We start from the raw sequence: 23,324 nt of genomic DNA, 5'->3' as shown, positions 1-23,324 counted from the left end.
TTTACCTGCCTATTTTAAGTCCCTACGTTCTTTTGATTCTTTTCTCTCTTTGAATTCATTTTCACCCTGCTATTTTGAAAAAAAGGGGAAAAAAAGTAGATTGGAGGAACAAATTTGAGCAAAAGAAAATGCTTTATGCCATTATTAATAATGTAACCAGCACTGTCAATATGCTGTACAGACTAAATAAAAAGAAAATGGAACCAACAGCTATTTCAAATATGCTACTATTTTTTTCTGGATAATTGAGACAACTACATACCACAGCCACTTCTGCATCTAACAGAGCTGATGCCGATGCTATTTTGTGGATAATGGAGGGTCATACAGGACAGTCCATTGGGTACATTTCTGAGACACACTTTTCACCAGTGAAGTTGAAGTGTTTGATTCTCTCATTATATTGGGTCTACCAGCAATGCAACATGCTACCCCATGTCCCCTCCCCATGCCAGTTCATTGTAACTCTGAACTACAGAAAATGATAGCAAAAAATTTAATTACTGTCAGACTAGTTAGCATTCCCTCCCTGATATTTCCTGGCAAGAGTATTTACAAAGCACAGAAACGCTTTCCAGTACAACTCTGGTATGCCCATTCCCATAAGGAATCTGACTAACCTTTTATTTCCTGCACTTCAATACCAGCCTTTTTAACTGATCGATGCTCCATTTCTGTAACACAAAATTGCTCTTCAGGCCAACTGACATTTTAGAAAGACTCTTGACATCTTTACCAAATGTACAATCCTCTAGTAAATATCACATTGTGTCTGAACTTCACCAAAGACCGTCAACTAACTATCAGTGTCATCAGAATCTTATGAAAGCATGAGCGTGATTCACAAAGGCAGTTCTCAATAAATGTCCAACTCCTGTGCCACAAAGTGGTTTTGTGGGCACATAAGAGCTCATCACATTTCATATGATTAACATGGTTGGATTTAATTAGTAATAAATGGGACATTACCAGGGGAAAAATCTAAACCCTGGAGGAAGGTGTGGGGATATAGTAGGTAGTACTTTGCCATTAGAGGCTTCATTGAATCAATACCCCAGTATGGCATTTGGGGCATTGTGATACTGGAGGTGGAGTCTTTCAGGTGAAATAAACAACCCAAGGTTCACTTTTTATTAAAAATCCTACGGCACTTTGCACAAGAGTTGTGGTATTAAATCTAGTGCCTTGGCCAAATTCCAGCATAGCAATTTCATTCTCCCAACCCGAACTTACCTCTGAAATTCCAAGGGACATTATTCTTCGCTTCCTGCCCAAACTGTGTTGCAGCTGCTATATAATATGAAACAGCCACCACATTCTATCTCAGAAGTGGCTGTATTTCATCAGTGGGTGAAGTAATTCTATACATGCAGTTTGCAATATGGTTTATAAAGCATTTTGAGACTTTTGTGGACGAAAAGGTTTTATATAACATAAAGATAAGTAATTAAACAGTGGAAGTGTCATCCTATCTGAAAAGGCACATTCTGAAACATTTCACTAGTTCCAAATTCTTAACACTATTTAGGGGAAAGAGGAGGAGGGGAATCAATGGCTGATACTATGCTAACATGTGGTCTTGGACAGGTGGGTGAGGACCAGTTTAACAATGTTATCATAAATTAGATACAAATCCCATCTACTAGATGGATATCACTTATAGTTACTATAACTCTATACTTCTAAAATATAAACCAAGTCCCTCTCCTCAAAGCTCTTAGCTGTGTTGACTGAACTTGTTAGTTTTGTGTTTTTATAAACCTTAGCTGTTCCCATCCGCTTGTGAATGAAAGCTTGGAGGTGCTTCCTGTTTGGAGTTATTCTTCATAGGAAGAGACATATCCAATCAGACCAGTTGTCCATCTAGTCCAGTGTATTGTTACTAACAGTGGCTAGTACCACATGTTTCAGAGGAAGGGGCATGAAATATAACAGACAACTATGGAATAACCAGATCCGATGGAAAGTATATATTTTTAATGGTAGACAACTAGTGGTTGGATTTCTACATTTTATACATTTTCATCCTATCTAACGTAACGGTGGATTATATTGTTATTCCTAGAAAATGCCTAATCCATTTTTTAATCCTGCTAAATTCAATGTCTGACTCAGATCATATTCACCCCATCCCCCGGAAGTCTAACTGAGTATAGTAAATTGGGAAGTATTTCCAGTTAATGTAAATAGGACTTTAGATTAAACTGGACTGATTTGTCAAAGTGACCTACTCCCGGTGCAATTAAAATGGACTCAGTTTGGACTTCTGGCTTTACTTCAGCCGCAGAGAATTTCCTGTATCACAACCTCTAAGTAAACAGAGGGCATTGTCAACAAATGATACATTACAGAACTGGAAAAAATTAATCTTAAGCATTTGTTTAAATACGTACAAATGATGTAACAAGAAAAATACTCACTGGGATATACAATTTCATATGAAGCTCTGTGACAAATTAGTTAATCTGCCCAGGATTCATATTTGATATAGACCAGGAATTAATGTTACAAACGAATGGTAAAAAGAGCAGCCATTTTTTTGCGAAACATGCTTATTTTAAGCAATGAAATGTGAACATGAACGTGGAAAAAGAAAATTCAACTGTTTAGCTCAAGCAATGAAACCAATCCTTAATCAAGGTACAGACAATGGACAGGGGATGTCAGTCACTGAGAACATGGTTTCAGGGAAGTATCTTTTAAAGTACAAGTCAAAACAAAAGCAACATACTTTCTGTGGAAGTGAACTTCCATACTGTTTTGGCATAAGCATCTCCAATGTACACTGTTTTGTCTTCTGAAGCAACAACGTCATGTGGCATCTCAAAGCTCTGTCAAGATAAACAGCCACAAATCACTCCTGAATGACTACACAATGTATTAGAATTAAAACACAAATGCAAAAGGCCTGTTTAATCAAAAATTTGAGATACAGAGCCAAATTTAGCTCTCATATAATGGGTGCTATAGCTTATGCTGGCGCCAGGCCTTCAAAGGAAAGAAGAGACAGGAATTACATCTCCATCAGGTGTTCACTTCCTCCAAGGGCAGTAGTTATTGTCATGATTTATAGAGAGCTTAACATGCCATACATTGTGCAAACAATTCAAACCTAGTGATTTACACTTTTTTTGCACAGTCCATTTTTGTCAATATTTTGCTTAAACATGTAAAGAACTGAATGTGGATATTACTGTGCTACACAATTAAATTAAAAGCTAACTTGTTTATAAATATAGTAGATGGACAGAGGAGAGGGAAAGTGATGAATATGTATAGCCATCACATAAGTAGAGTGCACGTATATTTTATAGACATATAATATGCACTAAAGTAGAAGATTTTTATGTATAAACCTCCACATACTTGTATAGGCAACTGGCATTTCCTAACTTTTGAGTGCTTGACTTTACAACCTTGATGATATTTTAATGTAGGTTTTTTGGACATAATATACTTCATCACTATTGCAGCTGTAAGCATTGATACAGAATCATTTACCCTCTAGTAATTCTAGCAAGGTGTATACCAAGTGGTTAGTTACTTCCAAAGCGGAATAAAATTAGTAAACTTAAGAATTGGGCCCAACAGCTGTAAGCCAACAATATTAGTTTGCTTTCTCTCCCATAAGGTCTCCATATACTTTCAAGTCAGCAACTATCCCAATTACTGTACATTCTCAGCAGCATGGAAAATGCTAAACCCCTTCACCACCTCCCTACCCCGCCACGCAGTCTTTCAAGGATTGAGATATGGGAGTGAAAAACAATGAGAATGTTTCCCATGTATTTGGGAATAAGAATCATGAGGCTGATCTTGTCTCCTACATGATAATGCACAGTGATATCCTCTATGTCATCAGGCCTAGCTAATTGTGTCTGAATATTTGAAATAAACAATTATTTCTGAATATTTTACATACTAATATATTTTCAACTGTTGCAAACAACTGCATATTTAACTCTTGGAATAGGTGAATGAAGGGCTCCTATGTTAGCTAGGGTTGCCAACTTTCTAACTGCACAAAACTGAACACCCCATCCCGCACCAGATCCCGAGGCCCCGTCCCCACTCACTTCATCCCCCCACTCACTCCATTCCCCCTCCCTCCGTTGCTCACTCTCCCCCACCCTCACTCAGTTTCACCGGGCTGGGGCAGGGGGTTGGATGCGGGAGGTGAGGGCTCTGGCTGGGGGAGCAGGCTCTGAGGATTTTGGGGTGCAGGAGGCGGCTCCGGAGTGTGGGCTCCAGCTGGGGGTGTGGGCTCTGGGTTGGGGCCGGGGATGAGGGATTTGGGATGAAGGAGGGGACTCAGGGCTGGGGGCAGGGTGTTGGGGAGGGTGTGGACTCCGGGAGGGAGTTTGGGTACTGGAGGGGACTCCAGGCTGGGGCAGGGGGTTAGGGTGCAGGAGGGGATTCTGGGCTGGGGCAGAGGGTTGGGAGGGGGTCGGGGTCCCAGCGGCGCTTACTGCTGCTCCCAGGAAGCGTCCGCCAGGTCTCTGCAGCCCCTAGGTGTATGGGTGGCCAGGGAAGCTCCACGTTCTGCCCTCGCGCCCACAGGCACCGCTCCCGCAGCTTTCATTGGTCACGGTTCCCGCCAATGGGAGTTGTGGAGCCAACCAGACTTTTAACGGCCCAGTTGACAGTGGCAACTGGAGCCGCTGAGGTCAGTTTTCGACTGGGCATTCCAGTTGAGGACTGGATGCCTGGCAACTCTAATGTTAGCATGCTGGCAAAAATTAACTCCTAGCTTCGAGAAGTTGCATAATTTACTGGAGCAAATTATTAATAAACAGTTTTTTGTGCCAGATAACATACTGTGAAAGACAAAGCAGGGGCAATATCAAGGTACATAACAGCGTTAATTCAAGTCCATCTCGTAGTATCAATCACTAACTGGTTCTCATAAAACCCACAGATAGTGTTTGCTGCAAGTGGTAATCTTTTCCTAGTTAAAAAGAATGGGGGAGGAAGGTAGTGCGGAGGAGAGGGAAGAGGCTGAAACATAGGGAAGGAAAGAATAATAAAATTGGATATTTGGCCTTTAATCTGCAGAGATCAGTCTCTTCTTCTGTTTGGCTTTACACATCAAATTAGTTTCTTGGCTGGAACGCTATCCTTAGTTAAATGAGGGACTTCCATGAGAGGCCATAAGCTGCTTTGTACTGGGTAAATTCTAAGGCAGTACTTATGTGTTGTGCAATTTAAAACTCATTTACTTAGGGGAAAATGGACAATTAAATATGTTCTTTTTTCCATTGAAACTACTATTGCCGAATTGTCAGCAGTGAGCCTGATAGCTGACTTTAGCAAAGCTTTTGATACGGTCTCCCTAGTATTCTTGCCAGCAAATTTAAAAAGTATGGATTGGATGAATGGACTATAAAGTGGATAGAAAGATGGCTAGATCATCAGGATCAATGTGTAGTGATCAATGGCTCGATGTCTAGTTGGCAGCCGGTATCATGTGGAGTGCCCCAGGGGTCAGTCCTGGGGCCGGTTTTGTTCAACATCTTCATTAATGATCTGGATGATGGGATGGATTGCACCCTCTGCAAGTTCATGGATGACACTAAGATGGGGGGGAGAGGTAGATATGCTGGAGGGTAGAGATAGGGTCCAGAGTGACTAGAAAAAAATTGGAGGATTGGGACAAAAGAAATCTGATGAGGTTCAACGAAGGACAAGTGCAGAATCCTACACTTAAGATGGAAGAATCCCATGCACTGCAAAGGCTGGGGACCAACTGGCTAAGCAGCAGTTCTGCAGAAAAGGACCTGGGGATTACAGTGGACGAGAAGCTGGATATTGAGTCAACAGTGTGCCCTTGTTGCCACGAAGGCTAACGGCATATTGGGCTGCATTAGTAGGAGCATTACTAGCAGATCGAGGGAGGTGATGATTCCCCTCTATTCGGCACTGGTGAGGCCACATCTGGAGTGTTGCGTCCAGTTTTGGGTCCCCCACTACAGAAAAGATGTGGACAAATTGGAGAGAGTCCCGTGGAGGGCAATGAAAATGATTAGGGGGCTGGGGCACATGACTTATGAGGAGAGGCTGAGGGAACTGGGCTTACTTAGTCTGTAGAAAAGAAGAGTGAGGGGGGATTTGATAGCAGCCTTCAACTACCTAAAGGTAGGTTCCAAAGAGGATGGAGCCAGGTTGTTCTCAGTGTTGGCAGATGACAGAACAAAGAGCAATGGGGGAAGTCTAGGTTGGATATTAGGAAAATCTATTTCACTAGGAGGTGGTGGACTCTCCATCCTTAGAGGTTTTTAAGGCCTGGTTTGACAAAGCCCTGGCTGGGATGATTTGGATGGGGTTGGTCCTGCTTTGAGCAGGGGGTTGGACTAGATGACCTCCTGAGGTCTTTTCCAACCCTAATCTTCTACGTGCTCTACCCCCTACTAACACTGCCCTCAAGAGTTAATCCCTCTCAGAGCTAAGACCGTTTCATGAGTCTTCCACTGAGGAGCTATCGGCACAGGAGTGAGAATCCTTTAGAGATATCTTTAGAGAAGCAAATGTTGTTCCTGCCTTACATGCCTTTTCCAGATATCTTTCACACCGTTCAAGACACAGAAATCAACTGATCCCTCACTGGACAAATATTCCCATCAATGTAGGCACATCCTCTCTCTCACTCTTCAGCTTTAATTCATTGTCTTTCAGACTAATTTGGGAATTGTTATATTTCCAAAGAGATCAGTCTTAGGAATCCTATTTAGGATCAGCTTCCTGTTCAGCAGCAAGGAAACAACTGTCACATCAAGCCTTTTCTGTTCCAAGTGAGTACACTGGAGGCCTGAATGAAAGGGTGAACTAGTCCTGTTGGGTTCTGAAAGGTGATCTATATCCTTAGAACTGATTAATATATCCTTAACCTGAGAATCCCAACAATGATCTGCTATACACAGAGAAAAAAGTCACACTAAATATACGGAACCGTCAGCTAATATGGGACAATTATCCCCAATTTCCTGAATGGGATGGAGAATGATGCAGAAGGAATGATATAAATATTAACTACAAGCGTAGGTGCAGTTATCCTGCCAAATCACTAATAAATATAAGATCTCCCTCCCCCATGTCAAACTGTTTTAGGTTATTTGTCCCTTCCTAGGGGAAAGGATGCAGATGAGTGCTTTACTTGCTTTTATTTGTAAGAACCTTAAAAACGTTCTTGTATGAAGAAATATTGACTCAGAGCTTAAATAGCTTTCATTCATTTACCTCTCTGAAGATATTCCTGGGAAAAAGAATGGCATCTTTTCACTACAGGATATTTCTGAAAGTTGTGCAAATGGTTTACTATGCAGGCCCAAGAATCAAATTTTCAGCAATCCCCTTTAAGTGTGCACGAAAAGTTTGCCAATATAATTAAGGGAGTCAGCTTCAAACTTTGTCCTGATTATCAACATCCACTCCCTCTCAAAAAATAAAAACAACATCTCCACAGTCTTATAAGGTCTTTCTCTGCCTGGAAACAGTAGTAACACAAAAATTAAAAAGAGAAGGAGTACTTGTGGCACCTTAGAGACTAACCAATTTATTTGAGCATGAGCTTTCGTGAGCTACAGCTCACTTCATCAGATGTTTACCGTGGAAACTGCGAGGCACAAGCTGTCAGCATAGTCTGTGTGGTATGTAGATTGTAATGGATTTTTGACCTTCAGTCCTTTTGGTACGATGTCCATCTGTTTGCATTTGGAAAGGAAGATGATGTCTGTCTGTATCTGTACAAGTTTTTTCATGCAGTTGATAGATTTCCACTCCATACGGCTAAATGCAGTGCCTTGCATAATGACAGGTTTCAGAGGAACAGCCGTGTTAGTCTGTATTCGCAAAAAGAAAAGGAGTACTTGTGGCACCTTAGAGACTAACCAATTTATTTGAGCATGAGCTTTCGTGAGCTACAGCTCACTTCATCAGATGTTTACCGTGGTTGGTAAACATCTGATGAAGTGAGCTGTAGCTCACGAAAGCTCATGCTCAAATAAATTGGTTAGTCTCTAAGGTGCCACAAGTACTCCTTTTCTTTTTGCGAATACAGACTAACACGGCTGTTCCTCTGAAACAAAAATTAAAAAGCATAAATTACTGTGTGGCATGTTTCTAAACAGGTTTGTGCAAAACCATGAATGTTGGTTTCAAGCCAGTTTATTTTTATTTATAGAATTGTGTATAGGTGCACAGCAATATATGAACACTGAGAAAGACAATGTTTGGCACAGCTTAAAATAGGATTGCAACAAATAGGGTATGAGATACACAATACTGGCAACTTCTGACACCCCTTCTTTGATTTACGATAGGCTAGGAGAACTTTTAGTATATTGTGACAAAGTTCCTTCTCTGCCTTGGTGGGTCCAGCGCTTATTGGCGGATTTGCTCGCCTCAGAGATTCATGGCAGCCCTCAGTTTGGCCACTTTTGCTAGTGGCTCGAACCTGCCATTCACTCAGCTAACCTCATCACTGGCTAGCATAGGGAAACAGAAGGAGAACAATCCCTGCTGTCTCTGCTGATCCACCTAGTGGGTTGGGAGACTGGCCAGGGACCTTCCCCTCTGGTGGGACCCACAGTCCAGGACAACTCCTCCGGTATCCAATAGGGAGTTGGGGGGATGGGGGGAACCCAGGCCCGCCCTCTACTCTAGGTTCCAGCCCAGGGCCCTGTGGATCACAGGTGTCTACAGTGTTTCTTGTAACAGCTGTGTGACAACTACAACTCCCTGGGCTACTTCCCCATAGCCTCCTCCCAACACCTTCTGTATCCTCACCACAGGACCTTCTTCCTGATGCCACATCGCATTTGTACTCCTCAGTCCTCCAGCACCACGCCCTCCCTCTCAGCTCCTTGCACGCCCCCCACTGACTGAAATGAGGTCATTTTTAAACCAGGTGCCCTGATTAGCCTGCCTGTCTTAATTGATTCTAGCAGCTTCTTAAATTGGCTCCAGGTGTCCTAATTAGCCTGTCTGCCTTAATTGGTTCCAGCAAGTTCCTGATTGTTCTGGAACTGCCCATGTTACCTTCCCAAGGAAAAGAGACCTCCTTAAACTGGGGCTAATGTATCTGCCTTCTATCACTCTCCTGTAGCCATCTGGCCTGACCCTGTCCCAATATTTAAAAATAACTTTACATTACAATATTACTTGAGTGAAAATTTGGTATCCCATAGTTCTACACTGGTCTTCTGCAAGGAATGCATGTAGTCACATTATATAAATTTATATCTCCAGACAGGAGTACTATTACTGTTTATATTGGTATATTATTACTGTTTAAAAAAATAAGAACTCTGAACCTCTACCCTTTCCTTAAACTAACTTGAAAGGCGCAGCTCAGTTTGGATAAGTCACCCAGTCTCATCTCTGACTTGCAATATCCACATGGCAATTTAAAATGTCAGTTGCGTAGTGAACCTTGGACAGCTGCTGTATTGAAACTTGTATTGTTCTGGGGTTTCACCTGATCAACAGTGTGCAAAGGATGCCTTAGAGTATATGAAGAAAAATTACAATCCAGTACAACATAATACAGCAGCCTCAGACCCTGGAATCATCCTGCTAAACGTTAAAGTTTGTATGAAGTGTGAGGGAGTTAGACATCAGTGTACCCATGTGCTAAATCCACCAAGAACACTGTGAAATACTGTACCTTTCTAACAGGAATGAAAGTGTCAATTATTTCTCCAGTGGAAAAATTCATCACAAATCCTTGCACTATGTCTCCAGGATACGGCATTCCATTAACTGCAAAGAGCAGACCACCTGCAACAAACACACACTCATTCATTAGTGACCTACAGATTATTCTCTTCTATTTACAAAATAGCATAAATAAAAAAGTTGCCTCAAAGAGACAGAATCAGAAGTAACTATGGAAGAACAAGAGCTCCAGACACAATTAAACATTTATTTAAATTGAATTAGGGAATGTTGGAAGCTGTGTAAACAATAGGATGGAACAGGAAAGTCCTCCGAGGGAGTTACCTGCACTTCACCAGATTCAGAATGAATAGAGGAAGGGAAAAAGAAATCAAAAAGAAGCATACAAATTCCCTGGAAGTTTAAAATCTAGCAGAAATGAGCTGGAGCTCATCTCTGAAAAGATGATATCTGTAAGCATTTAAGGGTCAAAAGAAACGAGTCCTCCTTCTCTACCCTTTTTTGTCTTTTAAGCTTAATTTAAACAAACAAAACGAAACACCCTGTTTTCATAGAATCATAGAAGATTAGGGTTGGAAGAGACCTCAAGAGGTCATCTAGTCCAACCCCCTGCTCAAAGCAGGACCAACCCCATCCAAATCATCCCAGCCAGGGCTTTGTCAAGCCGGGCCTTAAAAACCTCTAAGGATGGAGATTCCACCACCTCCCTAGGTAACCCATTCCAGTGCTTCACCACCCTCCTAATGAAACAGTTTTTCCTAATATCCAACCTAAACCTCCCCCACAGCAACTTTTGTCCCAGCAGTGGGCTGGTTTGGTCTGGACTGACAGAGTAAAAGACACCAGCTGGCACCCTGTTCAGAGTCAGGGTGTATGTGTGTGATCATGATGAGAGATGGAGTACCTGTCTACCATAATGGTTAATTGGCTACTTCAAAGGGTACTGTGATGGCAGTTTGGTTCTTGTGTGCTATGTGAGAGCACAGAAGATCCTCTCAACCACCATGCCACTTGGCATCCTTGGTTCCAGTTGTGTCCAAGACAAACAAAAACAAACAAAACAAAAACCAACTCAGGTTGGTTGCTTCAGCACTTTTCTAGAGCTTTTGCACTTCCAAATCTCTGAACTGGCTCTTCAGGAAGCAGTACTTCCTGTTTATGATGGACAAGAAGTGCTGTTTTAAGCATGGTATTCTCTCCCCCTTTTGGTTTATTCTTTCTCCTGTTTTCCCCACCCTTTTATTTTTCTTCTTGTTTTCTCTTTTCTACTTCCTTGTCTGGTTATTTTGCTCTCATCACTGTCATCCTCTTTTACCTGACCATTTCTCTCCTTTCATTCCCAAATACACCTCTCTTTCCTCACGCAAAAGAAGCAACACATACCCATAGTTACAGCACAAATAAAGTGATGAATACAGATTTCAATCCTGGTATGAAACTGTTAAAAAACCTTAGAAAGTATTTATGTCTACTGTTTACTTTGAGTTTTCAGGCCTCAGAATATAGGTGGTACATAAGATAGCAAACTGGAGGGTTCTTTTTATTTTATTTATTTATTTTTAAAATAGTAGCCGAAGAAGAGAGAGAAATGCAGCCACAATCTGAACATCCCTGAACTCTGGATTTAACTTTTTACTTTGCTCCCAACATAAACATACACATTTGGCTATTAAATTAAAAAAACAAACAAACAAACAAAAAACCCACCACCTTAAGTTTTGGTATTTAAAAACAGCAACACCATCATGTAATTATTTTTTATTCTCCGATTTTTATTATTGTTCTCTAAGAAATTTGACAATTTCTTTTCCTGTTGTTTGGAAATATATTTTCCTGTTTCTCTAATGGAGCTTGTTATTTGACTGTGTAACCACGAAGGTAAAAAGTGCAAACAATATTGCCTATTTGTTGGCATTACATTTAAGAAAGTTCATTTCTTCATAATTTCTCGAATGGAAAGGTAGTTTTTTTCCAAAATTAGACAGTTGCAAAAATCTATATAATTTTGAAAAAGAACAAATTTCTGGCCTAAGATATGAGATAGTCTCTTAATTAAATAATATTGTGTGTTGTGTTATTGAAGTGATTAAGCATATAACTTAAATATGAAGAACATGAAAAAAGCCATTACCTGGAATATATGAAACTGCAAATAATTCTCTTCCAAACAATTTGTGTTTGATTTCTCTTGTGAACTCTCCAGTTTCTGACCTAAAACACTGAATTCGTCCATTTTCCCTGTCTGCTACACACAGCTGACCAAACTCAGGTACCAGTGTTAAGCTGTGAGGGATTCGGAACTGGCCAGGTTTGGCTTTGCCAACTGAAGTCTCTGCAAAAGAAAATATCCAAAAAATTCGCAATCTGAAATAATCATCTTTGGCTAGAAATAGTGTTATTCTACATTGTGCAATATAACCATGGGAAAAAGAATACACGATTCTCATTCTCACCAACAGTTTAACCCTAATAAAGTAAATGGAGTTATTTTCACTTTAAACCACGACACTGAAAGGAAAAATCAGGCACAAATGTTTGTACTGAAGTTACTTACTTCACCACAAAATGCTTGACAAAGAAAAAAGTTTCATATATAATTTCTTGAGTTAAACAGGGATTTCATTATTTACAAGAATTGAAAGGACTATGCCAAAGCTTAACAAGAAGTTACCACACCTCAGAATTTTAAGTTCTTATTCAAGCAATATTTAAAAAAAATGTTTATTAAAATAGGGGCATTTTATTGATAACCTAGTAAATTCATGTGCATAGTTGTTCTGGAAGCGTACACAGTCTTTTCCTTCTGCTTTTTAAAAGATGTGTTAAAAAAATCTACATATAGAACTACATATACATATAGAACTATGTATGATGGCATTCAAAAGATAAGAAGACCCTGATATCCAATCAGGGCCTGTGAGCATTATTTACCACTTATTTCTGTTACAGTAATCTCAGTAAACAATTTTACATATGCTGCATTTAATAGTTTAAGACCACAGCAGGCTCAGTAGCTAGTTAAACATCAAGAGCTTTAATCAGTACCTTCCCCCCACTGCATGGTGAACATTCCGTTTGGAGAGAACACAACAATTCGGCTGTTACAGTAGCCATCAGACACATAAATGTTGCCTGTGACTGGATCCACGGCCACATCGGTTGGTTGACAGAAGTGATTTTTGTCACTGCCTGGTTGCAAAGATCTTCCCAGGATCAATAAAGGTTCTTTATCATGTACTCCCAATTTGAACACCTTTTGTAGTCAATGGAAAACATAAGAGATTTCAAGTTATAGAAAGTGATGCATGATAGCTAGTCCAAGTATAATAGTGATTGTTTAGGGAAAGTATATAAATCTGCTCTATAGAAAGAACATTTTTACATGCACATTTATTTTATTAGGCTTTTTATATACATATCGCTTCAATGAAGAAATCCATCATCAAGAATGTAATGGCGTTGATTCTGGAAAAAATCTGCATAAAATATAAATCATCAGCAATTTCAGCCAATGAGGTAGCTGACCATTTAATACTTGTCTATACGGGGAAATTGACCAGCATAAGTTATTCTGCTATAGCAAAGTAATTATTTTAGAATTAAGTCACTTTTATTCCACAACAGTGTCCATATAAGACGTTATTCTGGAATAACTAATTCCGCTATAGCTACTCTAGTGAATTTCCCCATATGGACAAGCCTTTAGTGTATATCTTAACAGCCACAATTTAATAATTTTATTAAGCCTTTAGCAAAATATACAAACTAATTCAACTAAAAGTAATGAGATCGCATACAGTACTTCCAGAAAAACACTGAAAACAGAAACATTGAACAAAACATTGTTCCAGAAAAACACATACCTGATGGAGAGCTACATCAGTGACCCAGTAGTTACCATCTTTATCTATACTCAAGCCATGTGGCAAATAAAATCTGCAAACATAAATTTAAAAGAACTGCATTTAAAAAACGAAAGTGATGTGGCAGATACTGTTACAATCCATGACTGGTCTATTATCTACATTGGTGTCTAATTTTTTTCCCAAGAGCAATTCAAGATTTTGCTCATCATCTACAAAGCCTTGTGCCCCTACTACTATCTAAGATACTGAGATACCTCTATGCCCCACTGCTGCAGTCGGTTGGAATGCTCTTGTTGTCAGCATACAGGGTTAAAGTTACAGGCAGCTGGACTTTCTTGGTAAAGGGCCCTCAGCCCTGGTCCTCACATTCAATCCCTTGTGCCAACAAGGGCAGCCTTTACAATGCTCTGCCAGATACATTTGCTCCATATGAGTATTTGTTAATTTGGGTCAGTAGATGAAGGGTATTGATTGTTAGGGAGTGGAGGGAGACAATAGCAAAGTTGGTTTTCATCCATTGCCTGCTGTTCGCAATACTGGTTGATTTTTTAATTTTTTATAAATGAAACCAAATGTGAGAGAGATGATATGTGACATAAGTCTTAAAATAAAAAAATATACTGATTAAACGCTTCAGGATGAAATGTAGTATACAAGAATATAAAAGTTTTATTAATAAAAGTAAATACAACTTACAGATTTTTGCCTGTGGAATCAAGAATGTCTGCATTACTTGGGTCTATTACAAGAATTGTGTTCTGTTCAATTGGTCCAAGTCCTCTTTGTTGATAAACAAAGCTACTGTCAAATGAACTATAAAGATATATTGAAATACAAAGTGAATATGTTAGAAGTTTCAGTTCACAAGAAAGATACATGACTTGTAGCAGAACTTTGTAGACTAATAAGGGAAAAATCTTAAATTTTCTAAGTTTTTATGCATCTTCTTATACTTCTGTATTATCATGGAAGTGTTTTGGATTGCAGCTCTTCTCACAGATGTCATTCCCAGTGACAGTGAATGTGTGTAATCAAAATGAGCAGACACAACCAAGACAATCCTGTATTTTCAATCATTGTTAAAAAAGCAAATTTCAGCTTCACTTTTTATTTTCTTTGTAATGACACAGAGAATTTTTGTTGTTTCATGCTTCTCAGAGTACTCATGAATATAGTTGCCAAGAAAGTCTTAAACCTGAATTGTTAACTTACTGCATTAATTTATGTAAATTTTCTGTACACTTTAATATTCTTGCCGGTGTTTATTCCAGTAACACCTACTTTCTTTTTCTACTGTTCAGAAAACGTTTGGTAGAAAAAGATGTCATACTATGTACATGTCCGCTTTCCTACAACTGCACCCCCAAAATAACTAAGTATACAGCAAGTAAATTCAAGAACAAGCAAGATTTAGTTCTGCCATCTCAACTTTTAACCCAAAATTTAGGGAGCTAAGATTTCTTAAATTCACAGAAAGTGAATTTGAGCTACTTATACGAGGTCAAATTTCCACATGCTTAACTAAGAAGAAAGTATTAGTGTACGTATCTCTGTCCATAAATTGATTTCAAAAAGTGCTCCACATTCAAGGAAGCTAAGCACTAATGGTACGTGCATATAAGTGGAATTCTTCAAACCAAAAATTTAATCTAATTAGGTGTAGAAAATGTAATTTAATTTTTGACTAAAATGTTTGAACATACTTGAATTACTATTACTTTTTCTTAAAAGCAGTTTCTTAGTCCCTACTGAGCTCAATCCAATTGTGATCAATACATTTTGGTAAAAAGGAAGCTACTTTACAAAGCTTCAGACATGGCTGTGAATAAAACTATTAATACGCTGTACATTACAGCATGAACGGTATAAATTTTTAATGTTATGGGGAAGTTATATGTCCACAGTTTTCCATTTGGGAAAGTGATAGACTGCTCAGGTCTGTCCCACATCCATTGATTAGTTGGTTGATTTGTTTATTAAGTTTATACACAAACCACAATTAGAAAATCTTTAGGGTTATATTCCTGTGTCATTAAAATGTACATGACCTGACACTACTTGTTATATCATCATCTAGGTTTTATTTTTTGAAAGGTACCAATAAATCCCTTCCTTTTCTCATAAACGATGATGAACAGGGTGGCAGTTTCTAGAACATTCCTCTTTTTTTTCGTCCTAAACTTAGGAGCTAGAGTCCTTTGTACAGAGGCAGGGTAATTTACTATTCAGTCACTGATCAAGACACAGACAAATGAATGACAGATACATGGAATGGATTTAAGCAGCAGGCTGCAACTTTTTTTAATAGTGGGAGGTGCATTATGTGTCCTGTCTCCTATTCTCTCTTACCAGGGATTTAACCAGGTCCAGTGCGATGTACATGTCTCCCACCATACAACCAATAACTCAGGGCACATCTGCCTGGGCCTAAACCCCCATCCACACTGCCTGGTAGCTATTTCCTGCCTAATCTATTTGTTAAAGCCATGGAGCCAGTTGTTAGCCCCTGCATCTGACAAATGGACTTCGCTATCCCTGAAAAAAAGCTCAGGCCTAAGATATTATACATCCTTGTGTGTGATCACGGACTTTCTTCTGTTTAAATGATTTGGGAGTGGGGGAGGAGAACAGAAATATGGATCATGCTGACTAATACTAGGTCTAAAATCAAACCCATGAGGCATGATACTTAATATCATGCTAGTAAACTCTCTGCTTACTCTCAACAGACTGATTTTGCTGGTAAGCATTCTGATCTAGGATCAGAGTACATCTGGAGTCTTCCATGTTATGCTGGTGGCTCTAATTCCACCCTTCATGTATTTCCATAATTACAATCCCACCTCCTTTGCTAACGATGTTGCTGATAATGCTAATAAAAAAATCCACTATTAGGAAGTGCTAAGGGCTTCTCTCTCCGAACACTTAGTTTGTGGTAAACTGGAGTGTACAGCTGCTCCCGCAGTAGTCTACTGTGCACTGAATACCTGGGGTAGATCCTGCTGCCATGCATTACAACTTCTGTAATGCATTTTGATCTACCCCTTCTTTGAAACTGGAATAGTTTAAAGCGCTTAGGGAACTTTTAATGCAGAGTAACAGGGTCCACACAGATAGCTAGTGTAGGATAGAATTACACCCCAGCTTGCTACAAAGTAATGTTCATACAGGCAAGCCCTAATACTATGATGAATCAGGCATGTACTCCATCAGAAAGCAGACAAGTCACCTTTGCAGAGCACCTGATTTCCACTGTCCTAGAGAGCATAGCTCCAGAGGTCACATTCTGATTAGTATCCCTCACAGTTGTAACACTTGGCACAGCATTTTAAATTCATATTTCTAACCTTTGCTAATTAGAAATGCAGCTTTGAGAGGCATTCAGACCACAGCAGACTTACAGTTCAAAAATCTGATTTAAATCCTGTATTACATATTTTATAAACCACATAACCAGACTGCCTTTTTCATCATAAAACTGTGAAGATACTCACTTTGATCAGTTACATAACTGACTGAACAGTTCTAATCTTTTCCACTTTGAATAGCACTTGCTTTATAAAAACAGAAAAAGCTGTTCTGTAGTGATCGCACAGACAGGGTATTTGATTCACTTAAGGAAAAATGTAAAATCACCTCAGATTCACTGAAGCAACAGAGCAATTTATAAACTAACCCTGGATTATAGAGGTTAGCATTGTACAACAATATTAAACTGCCTAGTTTAGTGTTCTAAAGCAGACGGAGTTTGCATTATAAGCCATACAGACCTTTCACTCAGCTGCATTCTGCTGTCTGAGGAGCCTCCTTGTTATAGCACATATTAATAATACATGGGAACCATTTGCGCAGTGCTAAAGCTCTGCAAATTTGTGTTTGCTTCTTTCTATCTAGCATGCTGGTGAAGCACTCAATCAGTGAAAATGAATTGAACCCCAAGGCCAAGAATTCATCAAATTTATGATCTGATGAAGGTTATTATGTTCAATGAATGGCTTTGCATATTGGCAGCCAATCAGAAACATTAACTTAGTTAAGACTGATATTGAATTGTGTGTGTTTTCCTGCTTTGCTTCTTCTCCATGTTTCCTTCACCAGGCACATCTAACTCTGCATGTTTCCGTCCCAGTTCCTTCTTCTATCTCCATTGTTAGGGCTGACCTCACTTAGAATGGGCAGCATCCAATATAATGAATATGCTACATGGGACAGAAACACGTCTTCAAAGGCTGAAAAGGAATTTTAAAACTGCTCCGTACATATACCAGACACTCATGATCATTATTGGTAGGTTCAGTTTCCAGTTGTATGTTCTGGACTTGGGGTGAATATATCACAATTGCCAAACTCTCAAAACACAAATTTCAGAAGTGACAAATGATGATAGGAGTCACACAGTAACAATAACTGCCAATTATTCTGAAATGTTTTTGATTCAACTTTTTCTTCAATGACACAAAAAACAGCATTTATTTGCATGTGTGGGAGGGGAGATGAAAAGAATAACTTCAATATAAGCTCTTACTTGAAGCCTGAATAACACAACCTATGTATGCGTCACCCTTTCAAATCACACAGTCCATGTTTATATAAACTTCAGATAGAAAGATCACTTTGAAATACTGCACAAGAGACTTAAAAGATTTATTTCTTATCCATCATAGTAGTCTATTGGCTAAAAGCTATAATCAAATGTACTGTTTTCATTACAGGGATAGGAGATAGATTATTTTATAGCCTTCTTTGCTTGAGAAAGCTATCAAAAAGTACAAACTTTTAGAGAGACTATTAATTATGATAAAACTAAATTTCACCACAAAGATTGAAACAAACACTCTTAAGTGTCATGTTTATGTATACATATATGTAGAACAGGTTACTCGCAAGATACATTAAGCCATGTTTAGTAGAGATGCTGTGTTTTTTTCTTCCTGAATGTTTTAAAATTTATCCATACAATTTTAATATATAAATACAAAAAAGAGATAGTTACATATCACTTCAAATAACAAAATATATTAATATACTTTTCTGAATCAAGACAGAGCAGCCATATACACAAACACAACTTATTTCTTCATTATTAGTAAGGATATGATTTAGTCACGGAGGTCACGGATTCCATGACTGACTAACCTCCATGACTTCTTCGGCTTCGGCCCTCGTGGCTGCAACAGGGACTGGGGCTGTCAGCCCTTGTGGCTGCATCGGAGGCTGTCAGCCCTGCATAGCAGAGGCAGAGCCTCAACCGGGTGGCAGGGCTCGGACTTCAGTTCCCACCACCCCACCGCAATTCTTAGTAAAAGTCACGGACAGGTCGCAGGCTTCTGTGAATTTTTGTTTATTGCGCCCTGCCTGTCCATGACTTTTACTAAAAATAACCGTGACAAAATCTTAACCTTAATTATCAGTGAAACCTCCTTAGAAGTCTGAATAAAATAACTTCTTCTCATAACAAATTAGTCTTTTTCAATGCAGCAAACTGATTGCTGCCTCCTACTATTTCAAAGAGGCCACCAGCCACCATGACTGCATTTTGTTTACCTTGTTTGTGCACCACTATCAGTGCTATCAATTGTAAAATTCACACTTCTACAGGCTAAATTCTGTTCTCAGCTGCATGCTAAAACTGATTTCAACATCAGCTCCGTGTCACAAATGCTCATTCAGGGGTAGAATTTGGCTTGAAAGACAGTAGGTGGGATTTTCAGAAGTGCTTAAGTAACTCATCAGCACCAGTCCCACTGAAAGTCAGTCACTCAGACACTTGGAAAATTCCATCCAGCGTATTGACTACCTGTTAGTTAGGACAGCAGGAGGAACTATATGGTATGTAATACCAAAATAGTGGTTTATTTTTTATTTTTTTAATTGCTCATATTTTGCTACAAATAAGTTGCTCTTACTTTTGGGATCTCATTTGATTTCTCCCTTAAACCCCAAGCAGTGGAGAAATAGCAATTTTTGGAGTGAGAAGTTTCATGGGAGCACAAAAACACTGTGAAGTTTTATCAAATTAGTGGATCAAATTTGTTTTGGGGAAGCACTACATGACACACTAGCCTTATCTTACTGTTCTAAAGATCTAGTAACTCGGGAGACTCAAAACTATGTCATCTAACCAGTCACCCTTCCCATATCTAACTATTGTAAGCAGGAACATTCTATGTCCATTTCCTGCCTAAAGAAAATATGTTGAACAAACAGCATAGTCAACTATTTAAATATACTACTTGATAGAACATCCACTTACTTTCCATCCCACACGTGATCACCCCTGTGGAAAATAACCAGGTTATTTTTAGGGTCCAGGGCCAGCCCAGAAACCTGGCCTAGTTTGAGGTTTACTCCAGGCCAGTCCACAGCCTCTTCTATGTGGAAATCTAAAAAAGAAATTCATGCAGTATATTAATGTGAAAATATGAAATTGGTAGAAAATTCACTGATTTATGATAGAAGGACATGCACATTTCCTTACATGCAATATTTCTATTAAATGTGTTGCCATTTGATTCCAAGCAGTAACTTTCTTATGATAAATGTATATCATGCACAAGCAGTGGCATCCTGAGCTATGAAAAATGACAGAAAAATTGAGAACCTGCCTTTGATTTTATTCTCTTCTCCATCTTAATAGCATATATATACACAGAATATTGTTTTATTATCAATTGTATGTTCCTAGTACACTGAAAGAATTAATAAAATATATACAAAATTGCTATCTCAAATAATCAGCATGTATAGTTTAGAGATAATTCTAGTAACACCACATTAGTTTGGCATTTTATTAAAATACTTTTAACGTTTTCTAGTTTAATTTTAATTGGAATGGTATCAAAAGTGGGTGACTGAGAGCAAGCAGGGCAAGCCTATCATGTTTTTCAAAACAAAAATGTTGTATAAAAAAAACACAGGGAGGAAAGAAGCAAGCAATACAAAAAAAAAAAACAAACAATGATGTGACCCAAACAAACTAGCAGTACCTTGCAGGATTTACTTATGTGCTTTTGGGAGTCAGTCACCTCCTTTACTATAGTCCGCATATCTTGAGATCGCGCATTACATAGTCCCAGGTAATTTACTGACAAAAAGAGCTAGAAATTATAATGAAGTATCTGAAAAGACCTAAAAAAAGGTGGGGTGGGATAGGTAAGGAGGGAATATCTGTCCTCATTTATCTCGTGACCCACTTTACATCTGAGGACATAAATATCTGGTAATTTTTATATAAGCCAGATCTGATTTTGACACTATATATCAAAAACATAGTAATATAACAAAAGAGCCATTCTACTAATTTGAGTCAGTCTCCTTGTTTGTACCAAAAAAGAAAAAGAAATATGAAACTAGGAACATTTAAAAAATACTGGCTTTGGCCAATTTTGTTTGTGGTTTAATTTTTTTTTTTTGCTTTTACCTCAAATTTTCTGCAGTAACAAAATGTACTGAAGATTTTTTTTTTCCCACTTTGTTCTTCAAGGAATGAAATTAAGTGAATCCAGGGACTTCTTGGCCAAAACAAAATAATTTAGAATCGCCTCTGAAATCTTTATGTCCCAAGGTCTACCATTCAACCATCTTTTGGGTCCTATATTGTCCATCACAATCCAGGTTGGATTTACAGTGTAATACATACACTACCAAAGCCATTAGTAACGACGGCTATAATCTCAGAGTTAGTCATTATGATTTACACTTCCAGTGGCATCATATACACTATACTTATTTTCAAAAATGTGACGTAGCATTTTAAATTTCTAATGTAAATACTAGAGATTGATGAGTCTCTTGTATGACCCATCACTCTACTTGCAATGGTTTTGTTGCCTGAATTCCTGAGGGTAGCCAACAAAGCATAATCCATGCAGAAACCTGAGTTATGTCCTTCAGCAGTGAGATCAAGAGTGCTTTTGGTCTTGTTTGGTGTTCAGTATTGTTTATTTTTCTACATACACGCAGACATCATGCAATAGGAAAATAAATCATATTTCTATATGACAACTGTTTCTTTAGAGGAGTATGTTTTTAAAATCCAAGTCTTTCTATTTTTATGTGAGGAAAAAGTAAGTCACTTGTAAAACGAGAATCAGATCTGTGAAACAATATCTACTGCTTGGCTTCTGAAAGAGAAGAACAATTAGAACATTCAAGAACAGATTCACATGGTAATGGTTTGCCATAGTTTACATTTAATTTTATTGCAGTAGTGCAGATATTAAATCCAAATATGGTATTGTAAATACCCACTTTTAAATATAAGCTCTAAAGTCACTTGAACAATTCCTTCTTGCTTAAGTTTGAAAGGAAAGATCATCCCATTACAAAATATTACAGCTGGATTTTTTCCTTCATGGAAAAATGTGATTTTTTCCATACAGGAAAATGGTAAAAAGTTTCATGAGGCAGCATTATATTAAGAAGAATATCTTAATGGCAATATCTTAAAAGCAACACTTTGTGATGTGCTGGAAAAGTTTCTGTACACATGAACAAACAGAATAGCCGCTCATTTTTTCGCGTCAGAGTTTTTCTTGCTTAAAAATATTTTCTGTAGGCAGAAGGGGAGGGAAAAGGGAGATGACAGAGGAGGCTCCTCTTTCCCCAAAGGGCTTGAGTTAAATTTTCCCCTCTCATTTTCTGCAGTTTCCCCTCAGGCAGCTGAAACCAGAACCCTGTTCTGCAGACTAGGCCACTGAGAACAGCAGAATGAAGAAGGAAAATAAAAAATAAAACTTAAAACTCTTCCCATTTTTTTGCAGGGTGGGGTGAGGTGTCCCTGAAGCACTTCTTTTCCTTCTCACACTTCTTTTTACTGGTTCTGTAATTAAATTGAGCCTGAGGGAGCTCAAGGTGAAAAAGGCCCCACCCATACATGTCTCCCTCACTCTCAACAAGATCTATTGCTCAGTCACATCTTGATTCCATTTCTTCTCCCCCAAAGCCTTGTTCTTTTGGTGCACTTTCAAGTAATCAAAATCAAAAGAAGTTTAGCGCAGCAGGGGAAAATGAAAATAGCAAGGAAATAAGTAACCACACATAAGATTACTGAACTAGATAACACAGTTTGGCCAGCCAGTGTGGACAGAGCCAAATCATGTTATAACTGGGTTTAAGTTGATATTTTCAACTCTAGGTGTGTCTCTCTCTCTCTGCGTAAGCCACTGTTGAAAGGTCTGTGTAGATGGGTTGAGAGACTTTTACAACTTGAGTGTGGAGAAACAAGAAAGAACAAATATGTTATATAGGGATTAAAATTACATAGATCTCTCACGCAGCACAGTTTTTGACATGGAACTAAGATAATAAATTTGATCACATTTGCAAGAATCAACAAATTAAGAGTCAAGGACAAACATCTCGGCGCCTTGTTTTGTCTTCCACCTTCCATTTGCTTTGCGACTCTTGACTACTTCATCTCAGAGGAGCATCCAAGTCAGAGCGCTCGAGGTATTCTTCACTTGCAGATAGCAATTCATTGTATCCAAGACCAATGTTGGAAACAACACAACTTCTCTAGTTTGCACAGAACATGGGAGCCAGCTTCTCAATGGTGTAAAGCCATTGTGAGTACATCACTCTGTACTCTGCATCCTCCATTGGCTCAGCTCCAAATCTACTTGTTTTGCCAGTTCAGGGTCTTAGTTATAATCTTCAAAGCCATCAATGGTTCAGGACCCAGCTATATCAACCACCACATCTCCATCCACAACACACCAAGATAGCTGCACTTTTAGATAATGCGGATAGATTCATAGATTCCAAGGTTGAAAGGGACCAGTCTGA

General features: G+C 38.7%; 1 protein-coding gene across 9 annotated transcripts in view; it reads right to left on the bottom strand.

Annotated features, from left to right (window-relative positions):
* PAM (peptidylglycine alpha-amidating monooxygenase) overlaps positions 1 to 23,324 on the bottom strand; it is a 222,824-nt gene that overhangs the window by 10,287 nt on the left and 189,213 nt on the right. For 6 of the 9 annotated variants that reach the window (XM_048849474.2, XM_075128592.1, XM_075128593.1 and 3 more), the window contains 8 exons: positions 19,792 to 19,921; positions 14,235 to 14,351; positions 13,536 to 13,608; positions 12,718 to 12,925; positions 11,804 to 12,004; positions 9,662 to 9,774; positions 2,732 to 2,831; positions 621 to 674 (listed from right to left, as the gene is read on the bottom strand). In XM_048849474.2, the coding sequence (XP_048705431.2) occupies positions 621 to 674; positions 2,732 to 2,831; positions 9,662 to 9,774; positions 11,804 to 12,004; positions 12,718 to 12,925; positions 13,536 to 13,608; positions 14,235 to 14,351; positions 19,792 to 19,921 (996 nt within the window). The remainder of the gene's footprint in view (positions 1 to 620; positions 675 to 2,731; positions 2,832 to 9,661; positions 9,775 to 11,803; positions 12,005 to 12,717; positions 12,926 to 13,535; positions 13,609 to 14,234; positions 14,352 to 19,791; positions 19,922 to 23,324) is intronic. The other 3 variants (XM_075128594.1, XM_075128595.1, XM_075128596.1) reach the window with 1 other exon arrangement.

This window comes from Caretta caretta, chromosome 5, assembly GCF_965140235.1.
Source record: "Caretta caretta isolate rCarCar2 chromosome 5, rCarCar1.hap1, whole genome shotgun sequence".
Lineage (NCBI taxonomy): Eukaryota > Metazoa > Chordata > Testudines > Cheloniidae > Caretta > Caretta caretta.
The sequence above is the reverse complement of the archived record's forward strand: the minus strand, read 5'-3'. Positions and strand labels throughout refer to the sequence as shown.